We start from the raw sequence: 23,277 nt of genomic DNA on the forward strand, positions 1-23,277 counted from the left end.
TCATATATAAAGCAAATATTAGAGCCAAAGAAACAGATTGGAAATAAAGAAAAAAATTCAAATAATTATCAAGCATCTTCTCTGACCACAATGGAATAAAACCAGAAATCAATATTAGGAATTCTGGAAACCATACAAACACATGGAAATTACATAATATGTTCCTGAATGACCAGTGAGTCAGTGAAGAAATTAAGAAATTGAAAAATTTATTAATAATGGAAACATGACATACCAAAATCTATGAGGATACAGCAAAAATGATACAAAGAGAAAAGTTTATAGCTCTAAGTGCCTACATCAAAAAGGAAGAAAAACTTTAAATAAAAACCTAATGATGGATTTTAAAGAAAGGGAAAAGCAAGAGCAAGCCAAACAAAATTAGTGGAAAAAAAGAAATAACAAAGCTCAGAGCAGAGATAAATGAAATTGAAATGAAGAAACAGGACAAAAGATCAATAAAACATTGGGTTTTTGAAAAGATAAAACAAAACAAAACAAAACAAAAACTGACACATCTTTTGCCAGACTAAGAAAAAAGAAGACCCCAAAAGATCAGAGATGAAAAAAGGAGATGTTAAAACTGATACCACAAAATTCAAAGGATTATTAGCGGCTACTGTGAGCAACTGTATGCCAATAAATTGCAAAATCTAGAAGAAATGGATAAATTCCTATATACATACAATCTTCCAGGACTGAACCATGAAGAAATCCAGGGTGTGAACAGACCAATAACAAGTTAATAAGATAAAAGTTGTGATGAAAAGTCTCCCAGTAAAAAGTCCAGAACCTGAATGGCTTCACTGCTGAATTCTACCAAACATTTAATGAGGGTATAGTACCAATCCTACTCAAACTAGTCTGAAAAATAGGAGGAGGGAATACTTTAAAACTCATTTTACGAGGGCAGTATTACCCTGATACCAAAACCAAACAAAGACGCATCAGAAAACGAAACTGCAGGCCCATGTCTAACGGGGGAACCAGCCCCCTGTATTTCAACATAGGTTCTCTTCTATTTTCCCTAAGTGTCGGCCAGTCTGAGAAATAAAGGGAAAGAGTACAAAAGAGAGAAATTTTAAAGCTGGGTGTCTGGGTGAGACATCACATGTCAGCAGGTTCCGTGATACCCCCGAGCCGTAAAACCAGCAAGTTTTTATTAGCAATTTTCAAAGGGGAGGGAGTGTATGAATAGGGTGTGGGTCACAGAGATCACATGCTTCAAGGGCGACAAAATATCACAAGGCAAATGGGCAGGGCAAGGTCACCAGGCCAGGGCAAAACTAGAATTACTAATGAGGTTACTAGGCAGGAATTTCCTAATCCCAATAAGCCTGGGGGTGCTGCAGGAGACTAGGGTGTGTTTCATCCCTATCTACAACTGCATAAGGCAGACACTCCCAGAGCGGCCATTTTAGAGGCCCCCCTCCCCAGCCGGGAATGCATTCTTTTCCCAGGGCTGTTAATTATTAATATTCCTTACTGGGGAAAGAACTCAGCAATATTTCTCTTACTCATTTTTGGCAATAAGAGAAATATGGCTCTGTCCTGCCTGGCTTCCAGGCAGTCAGACCTAATGGTTATCTCCCTTGTTCCCTGAACATCGCTGTTATCCTGTTCTTTTTTCAAGGTGCCCAGATTTCATATTGTTCGAACACACATGCTTTACGAACAATTTGTGCAGTTAACGCAATCATCACAGGGTCCTGAGGTGACATACATCCTCAGCTTATGAGGATGATGGGATTAAGAGATTAAAGTAAAGACAGGCATAGGAAATTATAAGAGTATTGATTGGGGAAGTGATAAATGTCCATGAAATCTTCACGATTTATGTTCAGAGATTGCAGTAAAGACAGGCATAAGAAATTATAAAAGTATTAATTTGGAGCACTAACAAATTGTCCATGAAATTTTCACAATTTATGTTCTTCTGCCATGGCTTCAGCCAGTCCCTCCGTTCGGGGTCCCTGACTTCCCGCAACATCTCTCCCTTTCTTTTTATATAAATGTGCCATGGTGATGAAGGCTTGTTCTCTCGATTTTGACGCAGGATTCTTTGACTGGTCCAGCACACTAAAGACAAGCCAATTAAGCAGGGAAACATAATTCCAAAATTTACTACAGTGGAGCCCCCAATAGACTTAATCCAAGTTGTGGGGTTTAGTCCAGAAAGATTTTCTGCCACCTGATCTAATGCCTCAGCTCCAGGCACAATGGATAAATGAGCTTGAGAGGCTTCAAAAATTTGTTTATTTAATTTAGTCATGTCCAATGATAAATTATCTTCCCTACCCAGAAGGTGTCCTTTGACCATTTCCCATGAATGATCAGTCTCGTTATAGGAATACAGGGTGATACAGAAATCTGAAGTATTCCAGTTGCACTGCATTTGCATGTGATGTTCGAGACTCACTACCCGATCTCCAAGCCAAATAACAGACTGTCTTAAATCATTAATTTGATTAGCCAATTTTTGGTCAATGCCTTGTTGAGAATTCAACATTTGGTGGAATTGGCTTGCCAGTCATTAACAAAATGAGCCGTTTGAATAGACTGATGTAACGCCATTCCGGCAGTGGTGGCCATTGCAGTGACTATAATTAGGCCCATGATCACAGCAATTAAAGTGAAAACAAATCTCTTAGATCTTTTAAGAATTCGCTGTAACACTTCATTAATTAAATGTATTGAGGGGGAGGATTCCCAAGGTCTGGGCAAAGTTACTGGAATCCAGATTTCTTCTCCAGCTTGAACCAACATTATACTTTTCCTGGAGTCAAAATGGGAGTTAATACAAGTGTATAAATGACAATGCATTGGACAGTTTGATTCTTCGTCCAAATTTTGATATTTCCCACTAATGGCATGTAAGGAGGCTTAACACAGCACTTTGTGGAAACAGGTTGGAGGTAAGTAAAACAGAATGTCTGGATCTACGTTGATACTGAGAGAGGGGGACGGTAGCAGGGACAACAGACAAAATAGTTTCCCCTTCCCATACTTGCAGTCCAGACATGGCAATAGCCAATTTCTAAAGTTGTGGGTGTTCTGGACTCAGAATGGGGAATATCATACGAGGCCTCAGATGGGGGTAATGCCTTTATCTTCCCATTTTAAGGGAAAGAATGAGCTGAACCTCCTATGCAAAGTAGAATGATGATTCTCGTTCTCCCAATAAGAAATAAAATAAGTAGCCTCCAGGCATTCTCTTCCACCAGAAGAGCAATTGTTTTTTAAATAGCCCTTTGGTGCCCAGTCTATTACTAAACCATATGAGTCATTTTTAAACATTACTGCATGTGAGTTAACACAATCTTCCCAAATTAAGGTTTTAGATGGGCCCTCAGAATTTTTAGGGCATGGTTTTCCTGCAGGTTTATATTGAAAGTATGGGATATCTCCCATTACTCCCCCTTTCATTTGTCTTAAAGGAGAAAGGGAGAGGCCGGAGACCAAATGTCCTGGTTTCTCTGTAGCTGATCTCTCTGGAAGATAAGCAGCCCAGACTTGAGTTTCTAGATGGATACAACCAGGTGCATGTCCGAGGCACAGAGGTGGGTGTTTGTAACCCATGGTGACATTAAATGCAGTGCCTTCTTTTCCTGGTTGAGCAGGGCAATGGTCATCTGTAGCTCCAGGCATCCACACACTATCATTAGTGTAGATTTCTGCAGGAGCGTCCATCCAGGTGAGTGGTCGAATAAGTGGAGGAAAAGGCACATAAGCCCAATAAGAATAATTTTGTGTAGCAGGTAAATCACTGTGAAAGGAAACTGGTGAGACAGAAAGTATAAGGAGGGGAATCATTAAATAAAACCTAGTGTAAGCGAGATTCAGTGCCGAAGGAGGAAGAGAAGAACAGAGGGATGTTATTTTCAGGCTAATATAAATGGTGAGATTTTTAGGTTTGTAAGGAGAAAAAGAAAGGTAATTAGGAAAAGTGGGATTGGTTAGATGGGTCTGTGTTGCCATCAGGGAGGATTGAATGAGACCCATTGTGATTTGGTGGGCCAGCTTCTAAGGAGTTGGCACAGATCTCACCACATCTGAGGGCGGTTTTTGACGCGGACGTCTTTTCCCTGTGGTTTTCGTTTGATGATCTCCTGGTGAAACACAAGCATATTTTCTTTCCCACGTTAACTAGAATCAGAGACAATATTTAAAGGTTTGGGGGAAATCCTATAAGGCAGTAATTACAGCAATTTAACTCTGCCTTTTGAGCAGAGGTATAAGGGGTAGAAATAAGCTTGTTTGTAGGACCTACATAACCAGCATTTCCATTACTGGAGCCATCAGTGAACACTGTAACAGCCTCAGGAATGGGCTGATCTTTGGTCAATCGAGGGACCACCCAAGAAGTCATTTTTATAAAATCAAACAATTTGTTTTTTGGATAATGAATGTCAATAATGCCAATAAAATCAGTCAAGTTAATTTGCCACAGTATGGAATGTTGAAAGGTGACTTGAACTTCGAGCCGATTTAAAGGAACTACAATTAAATTCGGATCACATCTGGAAATTTAAAGTATTCTACACCGAGTCTGTCCAATTAAGATGGCCAGTTGGTCCAGATAAACAGACAAAGTTTTTGACACAGAATGAGGAAGAAAACACCACTTCGCTAAATCATTATGTTGAACTATTATCCCAGTAGGGGAGTGCAGTGAGGCGAAAACCAGAAGCTGAAAAGGCTGAAACGGCTGTACTCTAGATAACTGGGCGGTCTGAATTCTTTATGAATTCCAGTTCCAGTGAAGCCTCAGGGGTCAAAGTCCTGGGACTGTGGAGATTGGAATATCCCTGCAGCATAGAAAACAAGTTAGCGCATAGGTCGGAATGCCTAAAGTAGGTGTTAAATAATTAATGTTACCCAAAAGTTTTTGGAAGTCATTTAAAGTTTTCAAATAATCTCTCCTAATTTGAACTTTTTGAGGTTGAATATGTTTATCGACCACGATTCCTAAATATTGAACAGGAGTGGTCTGTTGAATTTTATCCTGAGCGATGTGTAATCCAGCCTCTAACATGGTGGCTCAAAATTTGATAACAGTCAATTCTTTATCAGTGGGGACAGCAATTAAAATATCAATATAATGAAGAATATAGGCCTGGGGAAACTGGGCTCGAACTGGTGAAAGCACTTGCCCAACATAAAGCTGGCAGATTGTAGGGCTATTTAGCATTCCCTGAGGAAGTACTTTCCATTGATAATGAGCTGCAGGCTCTTGATTATTGATAGATGGTACAATAAAAGCAAATTTTTCACAATCTGATTTATGTAAAGCAATATAAAAAAATCAATAACTATGAGAGGCCAATTTTTAGGTATTAAAGCAGGGGCAGGCATGCCGAGTTGGAAGGCTCCTATAGGTTTAATTACAGCATTAATGGCCCTTAAATTGGTTACCATCCACCACTTGCCTGATTTCTTTTTTACTAGAAACACAGGAGAATTCCAGCGGGAAAGAGAAGGTTCCACATTTCTAAGTTGTAACTTTTCAGAAACTAATTGAGTTAAAGCCTCCAGTTTTTCTTTAGAGAGCAGCCACTGCTGAATCCAAATGGGTGTGTCAGATTTCCATTGTAAAGGAATAGGATCAGGAGGCGTGGCAGTGGCCGCCATTAAAAAGGATAACCTAAACCAGCCTTGTCTTCTTTTATAGTAATTGGGAGGAGTTTAGTAATCCCTTCATGTTTTGGACCGAGACCGAGTCCAGGAACATACCGCATGTTTTCCATCATATGCTGACTGGGAGTACTATAAGAGTTATGTGGAATGTTAATTTAAGCCCCAGTATATACTAGACCCTCAAACTTTTTTCCTTGAATGTGTATGGAGGTGGGCTGTTGTTCAGAAATTACATTAATCCAATAAGTGGCCTTTTCACTGCTGGAGCCCATTCCAGGGCCACGTGTCTTATCTCCTTTGTTTAAAACGATATTAAGTAGTAAAAGCAATTGAGCAATTGACTCACCGGCCCGAATGGAAACAGGAAGCTTGGCAGACACGATTAGTTTAATCTCGTCAACTGAATCAGAATTAGTGAGACCAGTATGAATGGTGATTCTTTTAGCAGAGGTGGATGCCCTACCTAACACCAGGCTCACCGAACCTTGAGGTAAAGGGCCAGTGACCCCTGTGGGGACAATTAAAGGCAAAGAGTTAGGTAGTAAATTTAGAGGAATAGTGCTACAGAGATCGAGCGCCCCAACCCCTAACGTGGAGGTGGACAAGCATTGTACTGAGAAGAAGAGGCTGGGACCCATCTGGGTTGACTGTAGGTAAATTTGTTTGTGCTGGGGGCTGCGTTGGGATTGCCTGAAGTGGAAATGCAATGTTGGTCTGAGTCTGAAGCATCCCATTTGATATTGGGGCCTGGGACTGGTCCCACTTCCCGTTTCCCTGGTTCTGTGGTAGGGGGTTTCCATCTGTATCATACTTAGAGCGGCAAGTACTTGCCCAATGTTTACCTTGCGACGACGTAAGCAAACAGTAGCAGCAGCATTTGGCCATGTTTGTTGAGCCGGCTTGGCCGCTTTTAAGTTTTTAACAGTGCAATTTTTCTGAGTATGACCAAGTTGACTGCAGTTATAGCAGGCTCCAAGAAAAGAATTAGTGGGGCCAGTTTGATTGGTCCTTCATGGCCCGTGCCCACAGAATAGCTTTGTGGGTGTCTGATCCAATGCCTTCACAAGCTTTAATATATGCAGGGAACACCTCGTGATCAGGTAAATTTTGTCATCGGATGGAATGCATGGCCATTTTACATTCATGGTTCGCATTTTCAAAAGCTAACATACGAGAAAGAATACCTTGAGCATGCTCATCAGAGAGATTTTTCAATGGCATCTTGTAATTTAGCTAAAAAATCAGGGTATAATTCATCATGACCTTGTTTAACCATAGTAAAAGAAACAGGAGCTTGGCCTGGGGCGCATAATTTATCCCAAGCTCTCATACACACCTTTGTTACTTGTTCCGTGGTAAGAGCATCAAAGTTTAATTGGGCATAAGTATCAGAGAAACTATCGGAGCCTGTGAGCCGAGCCTGAGTAATTAGAATGCTATTAGTCTGATTTAGCTGAGCTTGCAGATGGGCCTCTTCTGACCACCAGATACAAAATTGTAAATGCTTTAATGGGGTTAGAAAAGCTTTTGCCAAAAGGTCCCAGTCTAAAGGAAAATGACCTCAGTACAAAAAGTTTGTAATACCATTTTAACATAAGGAGAAGTAGGACCATACTGAGTACAAGCATCCTTAAATTCTTTTAAAAAGCTAAGATTAAGAGGTACATAACGACACATTTGTACCCTTTGGAAGATAGGAGGTTCTAGTGTGACTGGGTAAGCCCACGTGTCTAATCCACTTGTTTCTTTGTTTTGGCATAATAAGTGTTGCATTGAAGTTTCAAGAGTAGGTATCTGAGACGGAGTTGGCATAGAAGTGATAGGAAAAGCATGTGTAGATAAGGGAAACTGAGGTTGAGGGGGTCGGACCAGGATGAGAGTGTGAGAAAGGGGAATTGAGGGAGCAGAAGGAGCAGAGGTATCCTGGTGATTACTGGCGTGCATGTGTGAAGAAGGGTACAGAGAGGCAGGCTGAGTGGATGGCAAAGTGACCGGTTGAGGAACCGAAATGACAGGAGAGTGAGGGGCTGAAGTGGACGGGGGAGGGCCTGAAGAATTATAGGTAAATTGTAGTTTGGTCCTGGAGCCATTAGGTGACTCCGGAGGTTTGAAGAGAGAAGAATTAGCGTATATGGTCCCGGGCTGTCTGAGTCGTGGCCACGGGAGCTATAAGTACTGGCTCTTCGTGAAAAGAAACAAGGTCAGCAGGGGGTAACGTTAAGCCAAAGTCACCGGAGTTAGACATTGAATTTTCAGCATCGTTAGGTGGGGGAGGAGTAGCTGAAGGGAGAGGCTGATCAGATAACGAAGGCCATGCGGGAGAGGAAAATGGGGGAAGAGGTGGAGGGTCCTCACATTCAGAAAATTGTGGTAACTGTAGGGGGTCACGGGATTGGTATGTCATTAGGATGACATGTACCAAGTCCCAATCACCCCAAAAAGTGACAGGAACACATTTCCCTGCCAGGAACAGCTCCTGGAATGTTGCACCAACACGATCCCATACTTTTACATATGGTTCCTTTTTCAGGAAACCAAGGACAGTATTTTTCCACCGCCTTGAATAGAGTGACCATATTTTCCATGGTTACTCGGACCCTTCCCTGTTTTAACAGGTCTACATCTAAGGTTGCTTTTTTAGGAAACCAAGGACAGTATTTTCCCACTGCCCTGAATAGAGTGACCATTTTTTCCATGGGCACTCAAACCCTTTTCTGTTTTAACCAGAGTGTAATATAGAAGAGATAAGTATAATTTTTAGGCTCCGTGTGACCCGTAGTTAACCTGGACAAATTCACAGACTACTCACCAGTTGTCAGGGAGTCGAACAAGCATTTCTGTGGACCGAACCGATGACATTTCTCCGCACCTACCAAAGGGAATCGGGTTCCCACATGCACTTAGGAAAAAAAGAAAAACCATGCTGGGCACCAGATATCGGGGGAACCAGTTCCCGATATTTCAACATGGGTTCTTTTCTATTTTCCCTAAGTGTCAGCCAGTCTGAGAAATAAAGGGAAAGAGTACAAAAGAGAGAAATTTTAGAGCTGGGTATCTGAGGGAGACATCACATGTCAGCAGGTTCCATGATGCCCCCTGAGCCGAAAATCCAGCAAGTTTTTATTAGCAATTTTCAAAGAAGAGGGAGTATACGAATAGGGTGTGGGTCACAGAGATCACGTGCTTCAAGGGCAACAAAATATCACAAGGCAAATGGGCAGGGCAAGGTCACAAGGCCAGAGCAAAATTAGAATTACTAATGAGGTTCCTGGTCCCACTGTGCAGGCACTGTCATTGATAAACATCAGGAAACAGGGTTTGAGAGAAGATAGCCGGTCTGACTACAATTTACTAGGCAGGAATTTCCTAATCCTAATAAGCCTGGGGGTGCTGCAGGAGACTAGGGCGTGTTTCATCCCTATCTACAACTGCATAAGGCAGACACTCCCAGAGCGGCCATTTTAGAGGCTCCCCTTCCTGGCCGAGAATGCGTTCTTTTCCCAGGGCTGTTAATTATTAATATTCCTTACTGGGGAAAGAATTCAGCAATATTTCTCTTACTCGTTTTTGGCAATAAGAGAAATATGGCTCTGTCCTGCCTGGCTTCCAGGCAGTCAGACCTAATGGTTATCTCCCTTGTTCCCTGAACATCGCTGTTATCCTGCCTGTTCTTTTTTCAAGGTACCCAGATTTCATATTGTTCAAACACACATGCTTTACGAACAGTTTGTGCAGTTAACGCAATCATCACAGGGTCCCGAGGTGACATACATCCTCAGTTTACGAAGACGATGGGATTAAGAGATTAAAATAAAGACAGGCATAGGAAATCATAAGATTGTTGATTGGGGAAGTGATAAATGTCCATGAAATCTTCACGATTTATGTTCAGAGATTGCAGTAAAGCCAGGCGTAAGAAATTATAAAAGTATTAATTTGGAGAACTAACAAATGTCCATGAAATTTTCACAATTTATGTTCTTCTGCCATGGCTTCAGCCAGTCCCTCTGTTCGGGGTCCCTGACTTCCCGCAACACATATCTGTGACTATTGATGCAAAAAATCTTCAACAAAAATACTAGCAAACCAAATTCAACAACAATTAAAAATATTATTCATCATGACCAAGTGGGATTTATTTCAGGAATGTAGATAGTTCAACATGTGCAAAGGTGATACATCATATCAAGAGAATGAAGGAGAAAAAACATATCAATTGATTCTGAAAAAGCATGTCATAGAATTAAACATCCTTTCATAATAAAAACCCTCAAAACCGGGTATAGAAGGAACATTCCTCAAAACAGTAAAAGCCATGTATGACAGACCCATAGCTGTTATCACACTGAATGAGGAAAAACTGAAAGCCCTTCTTCTAAAATCTGAAACACAGCAAGGATGCCCACTTTCACTACAGTTATTCAACATAGTACTGGAAGTCCTAGCCGGAGCAGTCAGACAGGAGAAAGAAAGAAAGCATCGAAATTGGAAAGGAAGAAGTCAAATTATCCTTGTTTGTAGATTATATGATCTTATGTTTGGATAAACCTAAAGAATTCATCAAAAATGATTAGAAGTGATAGATTCAGTAAAGTTGCAGGATACAAAATCAGCATACAAAAATCAGTATCATTTACATATGCCAACACTGAACAATGTGAAAAAGAAATCAAGAAAGTAACAACAGCTAGATTTACAACAGCTAGAAATAAAATACCTAGGAGTTAACCAAAAAAGTGAAAAGTCTCTTCAGTGAAAGCTATAAAATGTTGGTTCAAGAAATTGAAGGCAAACACACACACAAAGGAAAGATATTCTGTGTTCATGGATTGGAAGAATCAATATTGTTAAAATGTCCATACTAACCAAAGCAATCTACAGATTCAGTGTATTCCCTATCAAAATACCAATTACATTCTTCAGAGAAATAGAAAAAACAATCTTGAAATTTATATAGAACCACAAAAAACTTGGAATAAACAAAGCTATCCTATGCAAAAAAAAGAAAATTGGAAGAACCACATGATGTGATTTCAAATTATACAACGTATTGGCATATAACCAGACACATAGAACAGTGGAACCAAGTAGAGAACCCAGAAATAAATCCATTCATCTACAGTGATCTCATTCTTAACAAAGGACAATCTTGGGGAAAAGGACAGTCTCTTCAATAAATTGTGCTGGGAAAACTAGATATCCATGGATAGAACAATGAAACTGGACCCTATTTCGCCATATACAAAAATAAAATGGATGCAAGACTTAAATCTAAGACTTCAAACTATGAAACAATGAAAAGAAAGCCTTGGGGAAAATGTCCAGGTCATTGAAGTGAGCAAGGATTTCTTGAATAAATACCTCACAAGCACAGGCAACCAAAGCAAAAATGAACGAATGGAATCACATCAAGTTACAAAGCTTCTGCACAGCAAAGGAAACAACAAAGTGAGGAGACATCCCACAGAATGGGAGGAAAATATTTGCAAACTACCCATCTGTCAAGGGATTAATAACAAGAATATACAGGGAGCTCAGACAACCTTATAGATAAAAATCCAATATGTTGATTAAAAGATGGGCAAAATATCTGAATAGATATTACTCAAGAGAAAACATGCAAATGACACACGGGTGTATTTATCATCAGAGGAATGCAAATCAGAAGTACAATGAGCTATCTCACCCCGGTTAAAATGGCGTTTATCCAAAAGACAGGCATTAAGAAGTGCTTGCGAAGATGTGGAGAATAGGGAACCCTCATACGGTTAGTGGTAATGTAAATTAGTACAGTCACCATGGAGAGCAGTTTGGAGGTCCCTCAAAAAACTGAAAATGGAGCTGTATGATCCAGCATTCCCACTCCTAAGAATATACAATAAATGAAATCAGTATATTGAAGAGATATCCATATTTATTGCAGCAGTATTCACAATAGCCTCGATTTGGAACAGCTGAAATGTCCATCAACAGACGAATGAGTAAAGAAAATGTGGTACATATACACAATAGAGAACTATTCAGCCATAGAAAAGGATGAGATCTTGTCATTTGCAACAGATGGATGGAAGTGGAGGTCACTATGTAAGCCAGGCACAGAATGAGAAACTTCACATGTTCTCCCTTATTTGTGAGAGCTAAAAATGAAAATAATTGAAACTCGAGTGATGGTTACCAGAGGCCTGGAAGGATAAGTGTGGGGGAAGGGGGCCTGGAGGAGAAGGTAGTGGTGGTTAATAGGTACAGAAAAATAGAAAGAATGAACAAGACCTAGTATTTGCTTGCCTAACAGGGTGATTAGAGTAAAAAGTCATTTTTTATTGTACATTTTAAAATAACTAAAAGTATAATTTGATAGTAACACAAAGGATAAATACCTGCTGTGTACTCACAAAAATTAAAAAGAAAAAGTTTCAAAAATGTTTTTTGCTGTTTTATTTGATTAATGAGAAAGTTAACATGGTCTATCTTAAATGTAGAATTGTCTTTATCACTTAGTACACAGTGTTTCTGTGTTGTACAGTGTTTCTTACCCTTTAGATAAGTATGTGTATTATCCTTTAGATAAAGATGTATTTTATCTCTCTTAAATATGTGTAAACTTTTATACAGAAACAACCATACACTTAATGTGTGTGGATATAAATGACAGAGGCCTTTCAAAGACTCTTAATTTTCCCAAAGTAACATTTTCATCACAGAACTTTTGCCACCAAACCTCTGATATCTCCTTATTGCATAGAGAACCAACTACAATTTAACTATACTGTGTGTGTGTGTGTGTGAATATAATTTGTCACTTCTTCCCAGTGTAAACATTTCACTTTAGTCAGGTCAGTTTCCACTATAGTCAGTTCCTTAGTCTTATGATTGATTATTCAGTGTTCATTATCTTTTGTTCATGTTATCGTAGGCTTTCTGTTTAAGCACCTTGAGGAAGTTGTTTATCTTTGTGTATTTTTAAAGCAGCTTGTTTCTTACGGTTTCAGTGAATGGTATATTTGGTTATGTTTCCTTTGCATTGAAAGTACTGAGACAGATACATGTTTTTAGTTTTCCAGCAAACTAGAGGGAAGTTAGAACAGATGAACTATTTGTCACGGGTTCTTGCCTCATATCTCTGCTCCTTATTTTTTATTTATTGTTTGTTTGAGACGGGGTCTCACCATGTTGCCCAGGCTGGAGTGTAGTGGCGTGATCTTGGCTCACTGCAACCTCTGCCTCCTAGGCTCAAGCAATCCTCTCACCTCAGCCTTCCGAGTAACTGGACTACAGGCATGCACCACCACGCCCAGCTAATTTTTGTAATTTTTATAGATACGAGGTTTCATCATGTCGTTCAGGCTGGCCTTGAACTCCAGGACTCAAGTAATCGGCCTGCTTTGGCCTCCCAAAGTGCTGAGATTTACAAGCATGAGCCACTGTGCCAGCCTCTGCTCCCCATTTCCTACTCTTATTTATCTTTTTGCCAGATTTTCTAACTTGGCTTTTTGTTTTGTTTTGTTTTTTTAGACTTGTTAAACCTCATATTCTTTCCGGGCCTTTCTATTCTTCTCTGTTTTGAGAGAACTTAGACTAGGTGATCTCTAAACATTTCAGTAATAAAACAATGCATGTTCTTTAGTGTCCAGTTTCAATATTGCTTTATTTATAAAGTCTTACCTGACCCTGTAGCCTGTATTATGTTGTCTTGCCCCACAAATTCTTTCAGTACTTACTTTAAAATGTAGACATAGGTTAACTTGTGTTTTGCTTACATATATTTGTTTTAATTACTTAATACAATTGCAAGCTCTTTGAAGAATGACACTTCCTTTTTAAAGAATTTAATTACTATTTATTTTTTAATCATTATATTACTATGTAGCAGTCACATCATAGTAATAATTACAATGACAGTAACCTCTGAATACTAACTCTGAGGCAGACATTATTTTAAATGCTTTACTTATTATGTCCATTCTCATAATTGGTAACAGGATGTTGATGAGATAAGATCTCGTTTCATCTCCATTTCACTGGTGAGGAAAGACACATACATAAAGGTTAAGTAAATTTCCTCACCACTAGTGAGTAAACATAGATGGACCTAAGCAGGGATACTTCAAAACCCATGCACTTATCTGTTTTGCTATAATGCATAACTACTGTGTACTTGCTGAATGAATAGAGTGTTTTTAATCTTTAATATATGTTGGGTACAACCTTGGTATTTTTTGTACTTTGAATAAAAGATTAAGGGTGTTTCACTTTTTTAAAAATGGGGACAAATAACTATCTTAGTAAACTAAATATTGTGATCAATTTTCCCAATTAGGAGCAAATATTCAAATTGCCTACTTTGAGGTATTTTGAAAAATTCTTTTGCTTTTGAAAGAAAATGTGTGACATGTATAATACTTGGATTTTGATTTGCGGTGTCTTAATTAGTATTTCTTACTCATTTTCAGTTGAGTGGTGATTTTATGCAATGGCTTCAAGCCACAGTTCTTCACCAGTGCCTCAAGGAAGCAGCAGTGATGTTTTCTTTAAAATAGAGGTAGATCCGTCAAAACACATTCGACCTGTGCCATCACTGCCAGATGTGTGTCCCAAGGAACCCACAGGTAATGCTTTTTTTTTTTTTGTAGGATTTTTACTGATGATTTCTATTATCTTTAAATGAGTAGTCAGGTTTTATATACCAACGTTAGAAGAGTAAATTTTATGATGTTAAAAATCATTTGGGGGGGCCGGGCACGGTGGCTCACGCCTGTAATCCCAGCACTTTGGGAGGCCGAGGTGGGCGGTTCACGAGGTCAGGAGATTGAGATCATCCTGGCTAACATGGTGAAACCCTGTCTCTACTAAAAATAAAAAAAATTAGCCGGGTGTGGTGGCAGGTGCCTGTAGTCTTAGCTACTCTGGAGGCTGAGGCAGGAGAATGGTGTGAACTCAGGAGGTGGAGCATGCAGTGAGCTGAGATCGGGCCACTGCACTCCAGCCTGGGTGACAGACAGACTCCATCTCAAAAAAAAAAAAAAAATCATTTGGGGCCCGGCGTGGTGGCTCACGCCTGTAATCCCAGCACTTTGGGAGGCCAAGGCAGGCAGATCACTTGAGGTCAGGAAGGAGTTCAACACCAGCCTGGCCAACATGGTGAAACCCCATCTCTACCAAAAATATAAAAAATTAGCTGGGTGTGGTGGCGTGTGCCTGTAATCCCAGCTGCTTGGGAGGCTGAGGCAGGAGAATCACTTGAACCTGGGAGCTGGAGGTTGCAGTGCACTCCAGCCTGGGTGACAGAACGAGACTGTTTCTCAAAAAAAAAAAATCATTTGGAAATGATTAGGAAATTGAAATTTTTTTTAATGTATTTCATGCATTACTTATATAAACTGAAAAAGTGTTGAAAATGAAGGTACAGATTGAAAGCTGCTTAGTTAAAACATGGTACAGTCAGCCCTCATCATTTGCATATTGTGTATTTGCAAATTCTCCTGACTCCTTAATATTTATTCATAATCCCCAAATCACTACTTGCGGCACATTTGTGGTAATTTGCAGTCATGTGCAGAGCAGTGAAAGATTTGAGATACCTGACACATGCATTCCCAGCTGAAGTGGAACAAGACAAAGCTCTGCCTTTTTGTTTCAGCTCTCATACTATAAACTAATGTTCTTTCTGTGGTCTGTTTTTACTTGGTGCCACATGTTTGGAGCTTTTTGTTGGTGATTTTGCTGTTTAAATTGCCCCTAAGCGCAGTGCTAAAATGCTATCTGGAGTTCCTAAGTGCAAGAAGGCTATGATGTCCCTTATGGAGAAAATACATGTGTTGTGTAAGCTTCATTCAGGCATAAATTATAGTACTGTTAGCCACAAGTTCGGTGTTAGTGAATCAATGATGTATACTGAATAAAGCGTCTTTAAACACACAAAACAAGGTTATGTATTGATCAGTTGATGAAACTATTGTGACCAAAGGCTCACAGGAACCTAACTCTTTAGTTTCCCCACAAGCAGTGGTTCAATATTTGCTAATTCAATATTCACAATAACTTTATAGAACAAATACACTACTAATAGAATAGAGTATATATTTTTCCTTCTTGTATGGTTAATGCCACAGCAACATTTATGTCACCTAATTATAAGCCAAAGGATATTTTATCTAGGAGATCCTGCCATGATATAATAGAAAAGAGGCCTACCTCTAAAAAACAGTGGGGTATTAAAGGATAGAAAATACATAATAGAAAGCAGCATAGTTCTGATGTTGAAAAAAAAAGATAGAGTAATTGTACATTAAGGAAAGGAATTCATGAAAGACTTTCTTTACTATTCACTCCACCCTGCAATCGAAGTTCTCAAATTTTGCATATCTTTTATCTCGTGCATATTTTTCAAAGCCTTAGTAATTGATGCTGCCAGCTGAAGGTTATTCAATCAGATTGATTTTTATTAAATCATTTACTGTGGAAGATTAGTTGGTTTGCGTAAGATGGAATCTATGCATTTTTAGTTTTCTAGTGTGTACTTTCAAACATAGAACCAATTTTACAGCATTTACAGAGTTCTCTTGTTTACTTTTTGCAGGTGATTCACATAGTTTATATGTTGCCCCATCTCTAGTTACAGATCAACATAGATGGACTGTATATCATTCCAAAGTAAATCTCCCAGCAGCATTAAATGATCCTAGATTAGCAAAAAGAGAATCTGACTTCTTCACAAAAACATGGGGATTGGACTTTGTGGACACTGAAGTCATACCTTCATTCTACCTCCCACAGATCAGCAAGGAACATTTTACAGTATATCAACAGGAAATCTCTCAGGTAATATCTAATCTTGGCTAGTTATAGTCAGGTCAAAAGTAATAGAAATATTTTTAGTATGCTTTATTATAGATTTTTGACCAGTAATGTTTGATGAACCTATAGTATTCTTTTCGTTCATACAAATTATACTGTCCTGGGTTGCATTTAATTCTTTGCTTAAATATATTTTAATACATTTCTCTTACAGTAGTGATTTTTCAGAATTACACATTCCAAATAATGCTAAGATTCACCATGAAACCTACCCTGCTTACCAAGGAGAAAATGATTCTGTTAGGCCTATAAAGTCCAGATGATTTGTGAGGTTTGAGAAATTGGCAGAATATTACTGTTTCTATGTCTGATTCACTGCATACAATTCTATAGAGCACCCTAGCTCTACCAGATAGTTAAAATATCTCCAGACATAATTATAACTTAATATATTACTTTAAACCCTGTCTGAGAGCAAGAACTGAGTATAGTGCAGAGTTTTAGATGGTCTATCAATTCATTTTCAGATTATTAGTAAGTGGCTGTTATCAATACAATTAAAATCATTAAAGTGGTACAGGGGATATTTATATTTTTATAACCATTCCTTTTTATACTTTTTTCATTAGCAAGCCTAATTTGAATTTAGCTGGTTTTATTTTACTTACTTTGCACTTTTTTGAATATGGCTGTATTAACATTAATACTATATAGCATCTGGTTCATTTTTATTACTATCAAATATTTTTATACAGAACCTATATATTTTATTTGCCTTTGTGTGTATATATTGCCATATTAACAATCACTTAGATCTGATCATTGAAAACAACACAAAAACTGTTTTCAATGATCAGATCTAAGTGATTAAGTGGATGAACATTAATATGCCTTTGTAACCTATAATTTGGTTTTTCTATTTGTGTATTGATCAAATATTTATTGAGTGCCTTCCATGTGTCAGGTAGTCTTCTAAACATGAGGATACAGCAGAGAACAAAACTGACATCCATTCCTTCCCTTACAAAGCTATGTTTTTAGCAAGGGGTTTAACAATAAACCCTAAAGCGACCACTAAAATAGCAAAACGAAGAATTACAGCTAATAATGGAAGACAGAAATGGAATTTTAAAAATTCTCAATCCAAACAAAGCCATAAATAGAAAAAAAAGAATGGATAGGACATAAAATAAATTTCAAGATGATAATCTTAAGCCTAATCATATCAGTAGTTACACCAAATCTAAATGGTTTAAGCATCCCAATTAAAAGGCAGAAATTGTGAGATCTGATGACCCAAGTATATGCTGTATATAAGAAACATAACTTGAATAGAAAGAAAAAAGCATTTGAAAGGATGAAAAAATATATACCATTCTTAACAGTAGTCAGAAGAAAGCAGAAATGGCTGTATTAATAACAAAGTAGATTTCAGAGCAAAAACTATTAGTATGTATAAATAATGTTATTTTATAATGATAAAAGGGTCAGCTAACCAAGAAGACATAACAGTTTTAAACATTTTTGCCCCTAATAGCATGCTTCAAAACATGTGAAGCAGAAGCTGAGAATTTTATGGCAAAGTAGCTATTCATAATTATGGAGATTTCAATAAATAATAGGACAAGCAGAATATCAGCAAGATTATAATAGACTTGAACCATTAACCAACCTGGCCTGACTTGAAAGAGCACTCCATATAACATAGAAGAATATACTTTTTTTTCAAGTGTTCATGAAACATTTATGGACATAGACTATATTCTAGGTTTGAAAACAAATTTTAATACATTTAGAAGACTTTACCTCATACACAGTATGCTCTCTGACCACAGTATAATTAAAATAGAAATTAATAATGGAAAGGTTGGTGGAAAATCCACAGATATTTGGAAACCAGAACTTTATGCTTCTAAATAAAATGTGAGTCAAAGAAGAAAGAAAAATCAGAAAGTAGTTTGAACTGAATGGAAATGAAAACACAACATATCAGGATTTGTAGGGTGATGCTCAGTTAGCACTTAGGGAGAAATTTGTAGCACTGAATGCATATATTATTGAAAGAAGAATGATTTCAAATCAGTGACCTCAGCTTCCACCTTAAGAAGCTGGAAAAATGGCTGGGTGCACTGGCTCACGCCTGTAATCCCAGCACTTTGGGAGGCCAAGGTGGGTGGATCACCTGAGGTCAGGAGTTCAAGACCAGCCTGGCCAGCATGGTGAAACCCTGTCTCTATAAAAATACAAAAAAATTAGCCAGGCATGATGGCAGGTGTCTGTAATCCCAGCTACTCAGGAGGCTGAAGTGGGAGAATAGCTTGAAACTGGGTGGTTGAGGTTGCAGTGAGCGGAGATCGCACCATTGCACTCTAGCCTGGGTGACAGAGCGAGACTCCGTCTCCAAAAAAAAAAAACAAACAGAAAAAAGAAAGAATAAACACCAAAGTCAAAATCAGAGAAACAACAGAGAAAATTAGTGAAACAAAAAGCTGATTCTTTGAGAAGATAAACTCGATAAGCCTTTGGCAATACTGATTAGGAAAAAAAGAGAAGATAAAAGTCACCAATAACAAGAATAAGAAAGGTGATATCACTACAGATTCTACAGAGATTAAAAGCCTAATAATGAAATTTTATGCATAACTTTGTGCCAGTAAATTCAACAACTTAGATGAATTTACAGATTTCTTGAATGACACAAAATACCAAATCTCTTTCGAGAAAAAATAGATAATCTGGCTGGGCATGGTGGCTCATGCTGGTAATCCCCACACTTTGGGAGGCCATGGTGGGCAGATCACCTGAGGTCAAGAGTTTGAGACCAGCCTGGCCAACATGGTGAAACTCCGTCTCTACTAAAAATACAAAAATTAGCCGGGTGTGGTGGTGTGCGCCTGTAGTCCCAGCTACTTGGGAGGCTGAGGCAGAAGAATCCCATGAACCTGGGAGGTGGAGGTTTCAGTGAGCTGAGATCATGCCATTCCACTCCAGCCTGGGCGACAGCAAGACTCCATCTCAAAAAACAAAACAAAAAGAAATAGAAAAGTCTGAAATAGCTTTATATTTATTACACTGATGTATAGTTAAATACCTTTCCACAAAGAAAGCTCTGATCCACATGGCTTCACTGGTGAATTCTACCAAACATTTACAGAAAAAGTAATTCCAAATCTACACACATTCTTTCAAATTTTGGTAAAGATGTAGAAGACAGGGCTGGTTCTAGGATAAGGTGAGGCAGGTGAGCAAAATTTGAGAGGCACTGAAATCTGAGAGTGGGTACCTCCTTAAATATTGTACCGTATGCTTCTTGCTTGCTTCATCCTACTGCCAGCCTTCATGGAGTAACTGGAACTCTCATACACCGCTGGTGGGAATTTAAAGTGCTACAACCCCTTTGGAAAAAAGTTTGACAGTTTCTTAAAAAGCTAAACATACTTCTGATCTGTCACGTAAGGAGCTTGGAAGTTGTCACTTCTGTTCTCACAACAAAAAACCTTAGCAAACTGAAAATCAACAACTGAGAAGCATCTGTGAAGGTCGCAGCCCAGGGGCACAGGCTCACTAAGACTGAAACCTAATCATAAGATCATAGAATACTTCCCCTCCCTTCACGCATTACCACCACATCAGTGGGGTGCTTGAATAATGAGAATACAACGGAAAGGACTACATGTCTCAGACGTTATTTAAGAGGTCTGCAGAGAAACCTGAAGATAGTAGGAGAGGTGAAAAACAAGGACACCAGTGGAAATTTTAGCCTCTGACACCTGCAGCTATAGCAATCAGTAAATAAAGCCTAACTCTTAGCCAGATAAACAAAACTTCATACTAAAGGCCTATTTACCTCAGTTCTTTTTAACTTTGGTATATCATATCTGGCTTTCAGCAAAACATTACAGTGCATACCAGACAGAAAACACTGTTTAAACAGACAGATCAAGTATCAGAATCAGACTCAGATGCGGTTGTGATGTTGGAATGATCAAACTGGGTACTCAAAGTAACTATGTTTAATATACTAAGGGCTGTAGTGGAAAACATGGACAACATGCAAGAACAGATGTAAGCAGAGAGATGGAAGCTAAGAATCAAAAGGAAATGCTACAAATCAAAGATAGTATAACAGAAATGAAGAATGCTTTTGATGAGTTCATTAATAGACTTGAAGTGGCAGGGGAAGAAATCAGTGAGCTTAAAGAAATGCTGATACAAACTTATAAAAATGTGTGGGATGCAAGGGAAGTAAGGCTTCAAGGAAGTCTTGCTTAAATAAGCACTGAAGGCTTCATTGAATGCTTAAGAAGAAAATTTAAAATTAATAATCCAAGCTTCTACCTTAGGAAGTTATCAAAAGAAGAGCAAATTTAATCCAAATTAAGCAGAAGAAAAGCAGTAATAAAAATTAGAGCAGAAATCAGGGAAATTGACAATAGCAAATCAGTAGAGAAAATCAACAAAAGCAAAAGCTAGTTCTTTGCGATCAATAAAACTGATAAACATTTAGCTAGATTAAGAAAAAAGAGAAGGCCAGGCATGGTGGCTCATGCCTGTAATCCCAGCACTTTGGGAGGCTGAGGTAGGTGAATCACCTGAGGCCAGGAGTTCGAGACCAGCCTGGCCAACATGATGAAACCCCATCTCTACTAAAAATACAAAAATTAGCTGGGTATGGTGGTAGGCACCTGTCATCCCAGCTACTTGGGAGGCTGAGGCAAGAGAATCACGTGAACCTGGGAGGCGGAGGTTGCAGTGAGCTGAGATCGTGCCATTGCACTCCAGCCTGGGCGACAGAGCAAGACTCCGTCTCAAAAAAAAAAAAAGAAAAAGAGAAGATATAAGCTACTAGTATCAAAAATGAAAGAGGGGCTGTTTCTACTGATCCCGCAGACATTAAAAGGATAATAAGAGAATATTGTGAACAGTTCTATGCCCAGAAATTTGATAGCCTAGGTGAAATGGACCAATTTATTTTGAAAGACACAATTTACCAAAGCTTACACAACAAAAAATAAATATTCTGAATAGGCCTATATTTATTAAAGAAATTGAATCAATCATACTGCTCAAAGCAGAAATCACCAGGCCCAGATGGGTTCCTTGGTGAATTCTACCAAACATTTCAGTAGGAAATTATACCAATTATTTATAATCTATTTCAGGAAATAGAAGCTAAGGACATACTTACTAATGCATTTGGTGAGGCTGTCATGAAGCTAATACTAAAATCAGACAAAAGCATTATAAGGAAAGAAAACTTTAGACCTCTTGTGTGTTTTTTTGTTTGTTTGTTTGTTTTTTTGAGACAAGGTCACGCTCTGTTGCCCATGCTGGAGTGCGGTGGCAGGATCACAGCTCACTGCAGCCTCAACCTCCCAGCTCGAGCAATCCTCCCATCTCAGCACCCCCCAAGTAGCTGGGACTGCAGGCGAGCACCACCACAACACCACGCCTGGCTAATTTTTGCATATTTTGTAGTGACGGGGTTTTGCCATGTTGTCCAGGCTGGTCTCAAACTCCTCAGTTCAAGCAGTCTGCCCGTGTTGGCTATTCATTATTTTTTAAAAAAAAGAACTCTCAGCAAACTAGGAACAGGAAGAAATTTCTTTAACTTGATAAAGAATGTACCGGGTGTGTCAGCTCACACCTGTAATCCCAGCACTTCGGCAGGATGCTTGAGGCCAGGACTTGAGACCAGCCTGGCCAACGTGGTGAAACTCATCTCTACTAAAAACACAAAATTTAGCTGGGCATGGTGGCGCATGCCTGTAATCCCAGCTATGTAATTGCCAATGGGTTCACCTTGCCTGCTGCTGCCTAGGCAGCTGATGTACTGAGACAGGGGAATTGTGATAGAGAATGAATAATCCACACAGAGCTGGCTGTGTGGGAGACTAGAGTTTTGTTATTACTCAAATCAGTCTCCCCGAGCATTCGAGGATCAGAGTTTTTAAGGACAACTTGGTGGGTAAGGGGAATCCAGTGAGCCGGCAGTGCTGATTGGTCAGGTCAGCGATGATATCATAGGGAGAAGCCATCTCCATGTGCTGAGTCAGTTCCTGGGTGGGGCCAACAAGATCAAATGAGGCAGTTTATTGATCTGGGTGGTACCAGCTGATCCGTCAAGTACAGGGTCTGCAAAATATCTCAAGCATGGATCTTAGGAGCAGTTTAGGGGGAGGGTCAGAATCTTGTAGTCTCCAGTTGCATGACTCGACTCCTAAACCGTAATTTCTAATCTTGTGGCTAATTTGTTAGTCCAACAAAGGTAGTCTAGCCCCCAGGCAAGAAGGTGGTTTGTTTTGGGAAAGGACTGTTATCATCTTTGTTTTAAACTATAAGCTAAGTTCCTCCCAAAGTTAGTTCACCCTATGCCCAAGAATGGACAAGAACAGCTTGGAGGTTAGAAGCAAGATGGAGTTGGTTAGGTCAGATCTCTTTCACTGTCTCAGTTATAATTTTGCAATGGGGATTTCAGCTACTTGGGAGGCTGAGGCATGAGAATCACTTGGACCCAGGAGGTGGAGGTTGCAGTGAACCAAGATCACGCCACTGCACTACAGATTGGGTGACAGAGTGAGACTCTGTCTCAAAAAAGAAAAAAAAAATCTACAAAAACTCTATAGCTAATGGGGAAACTAGATGCTTCCCACTAAGAACAGGATCAAGGTAAGGATGTCCCCTGTCACTGTTTCTTTTAACATTGTCTTGGAAGTCCTAACTAATAAGTCAAGAAAAGGAAATAAAATATATAAAAATTAGGAAGAAGTAAAACTGTTTCCAGATGAAATGATTGTCTATGTGGAAAATCCCAAAGAATCCAAAAAGAAACTCCTGGAACTAATA

General features: G+C 39.0%; 1 protein-coding gene across 7 annotated transcripts in view; it reads left to right on the top strand.

Moving 5' to 3' along the window:
- Positions 1-23,277, top strand: part of VPS54 (VPS54 subunit of GARP complex) — a 126,819-nt gene that overhangs the window by 20,968 nt on the left and 82,574 nt on the right. For 2 of the 7 annotated variants that reach the window (XM_034953253.3, XM_034953254.3), the window contains exons 2-3: positions 14,088-14,243; positions 16,214-16,455. In XM_034953253.3, coding sequence (XP_034809144.1) covers positions 14,108-14,243; positions 16,214-16,455 — 378 coding nt within the window. In that variant the 5' untranslated portion in view covers positions 14,088-14,107. Of the gene's footprint in view, positions 1-14,087; positions 14,244-16,213; positions 16,456-16,483; positions 23,101-23,277 lie in introns of those variants that run through there. The other 5 variants (XM_034953256.3, XM_055107897.2, XM_055107898.2 and 2 more) reach the window with 3 other exon arrangements.

The sequence above is a fragment of the Pan paniscus genome, chromosome 12 (genome assembly GCF_029289425.2).
Source record: "Pan paniscus chromosome 12, NHGRI_mPanPan1-v2.0_pri, whole genome shotgun sequence".
In the NCBI taxonomy this organism is placed as follows: Eukaryota; Metazoa; Chordata; class Mammalia; order Primates; family Hominidae; genus Pan; species Pan paniscus.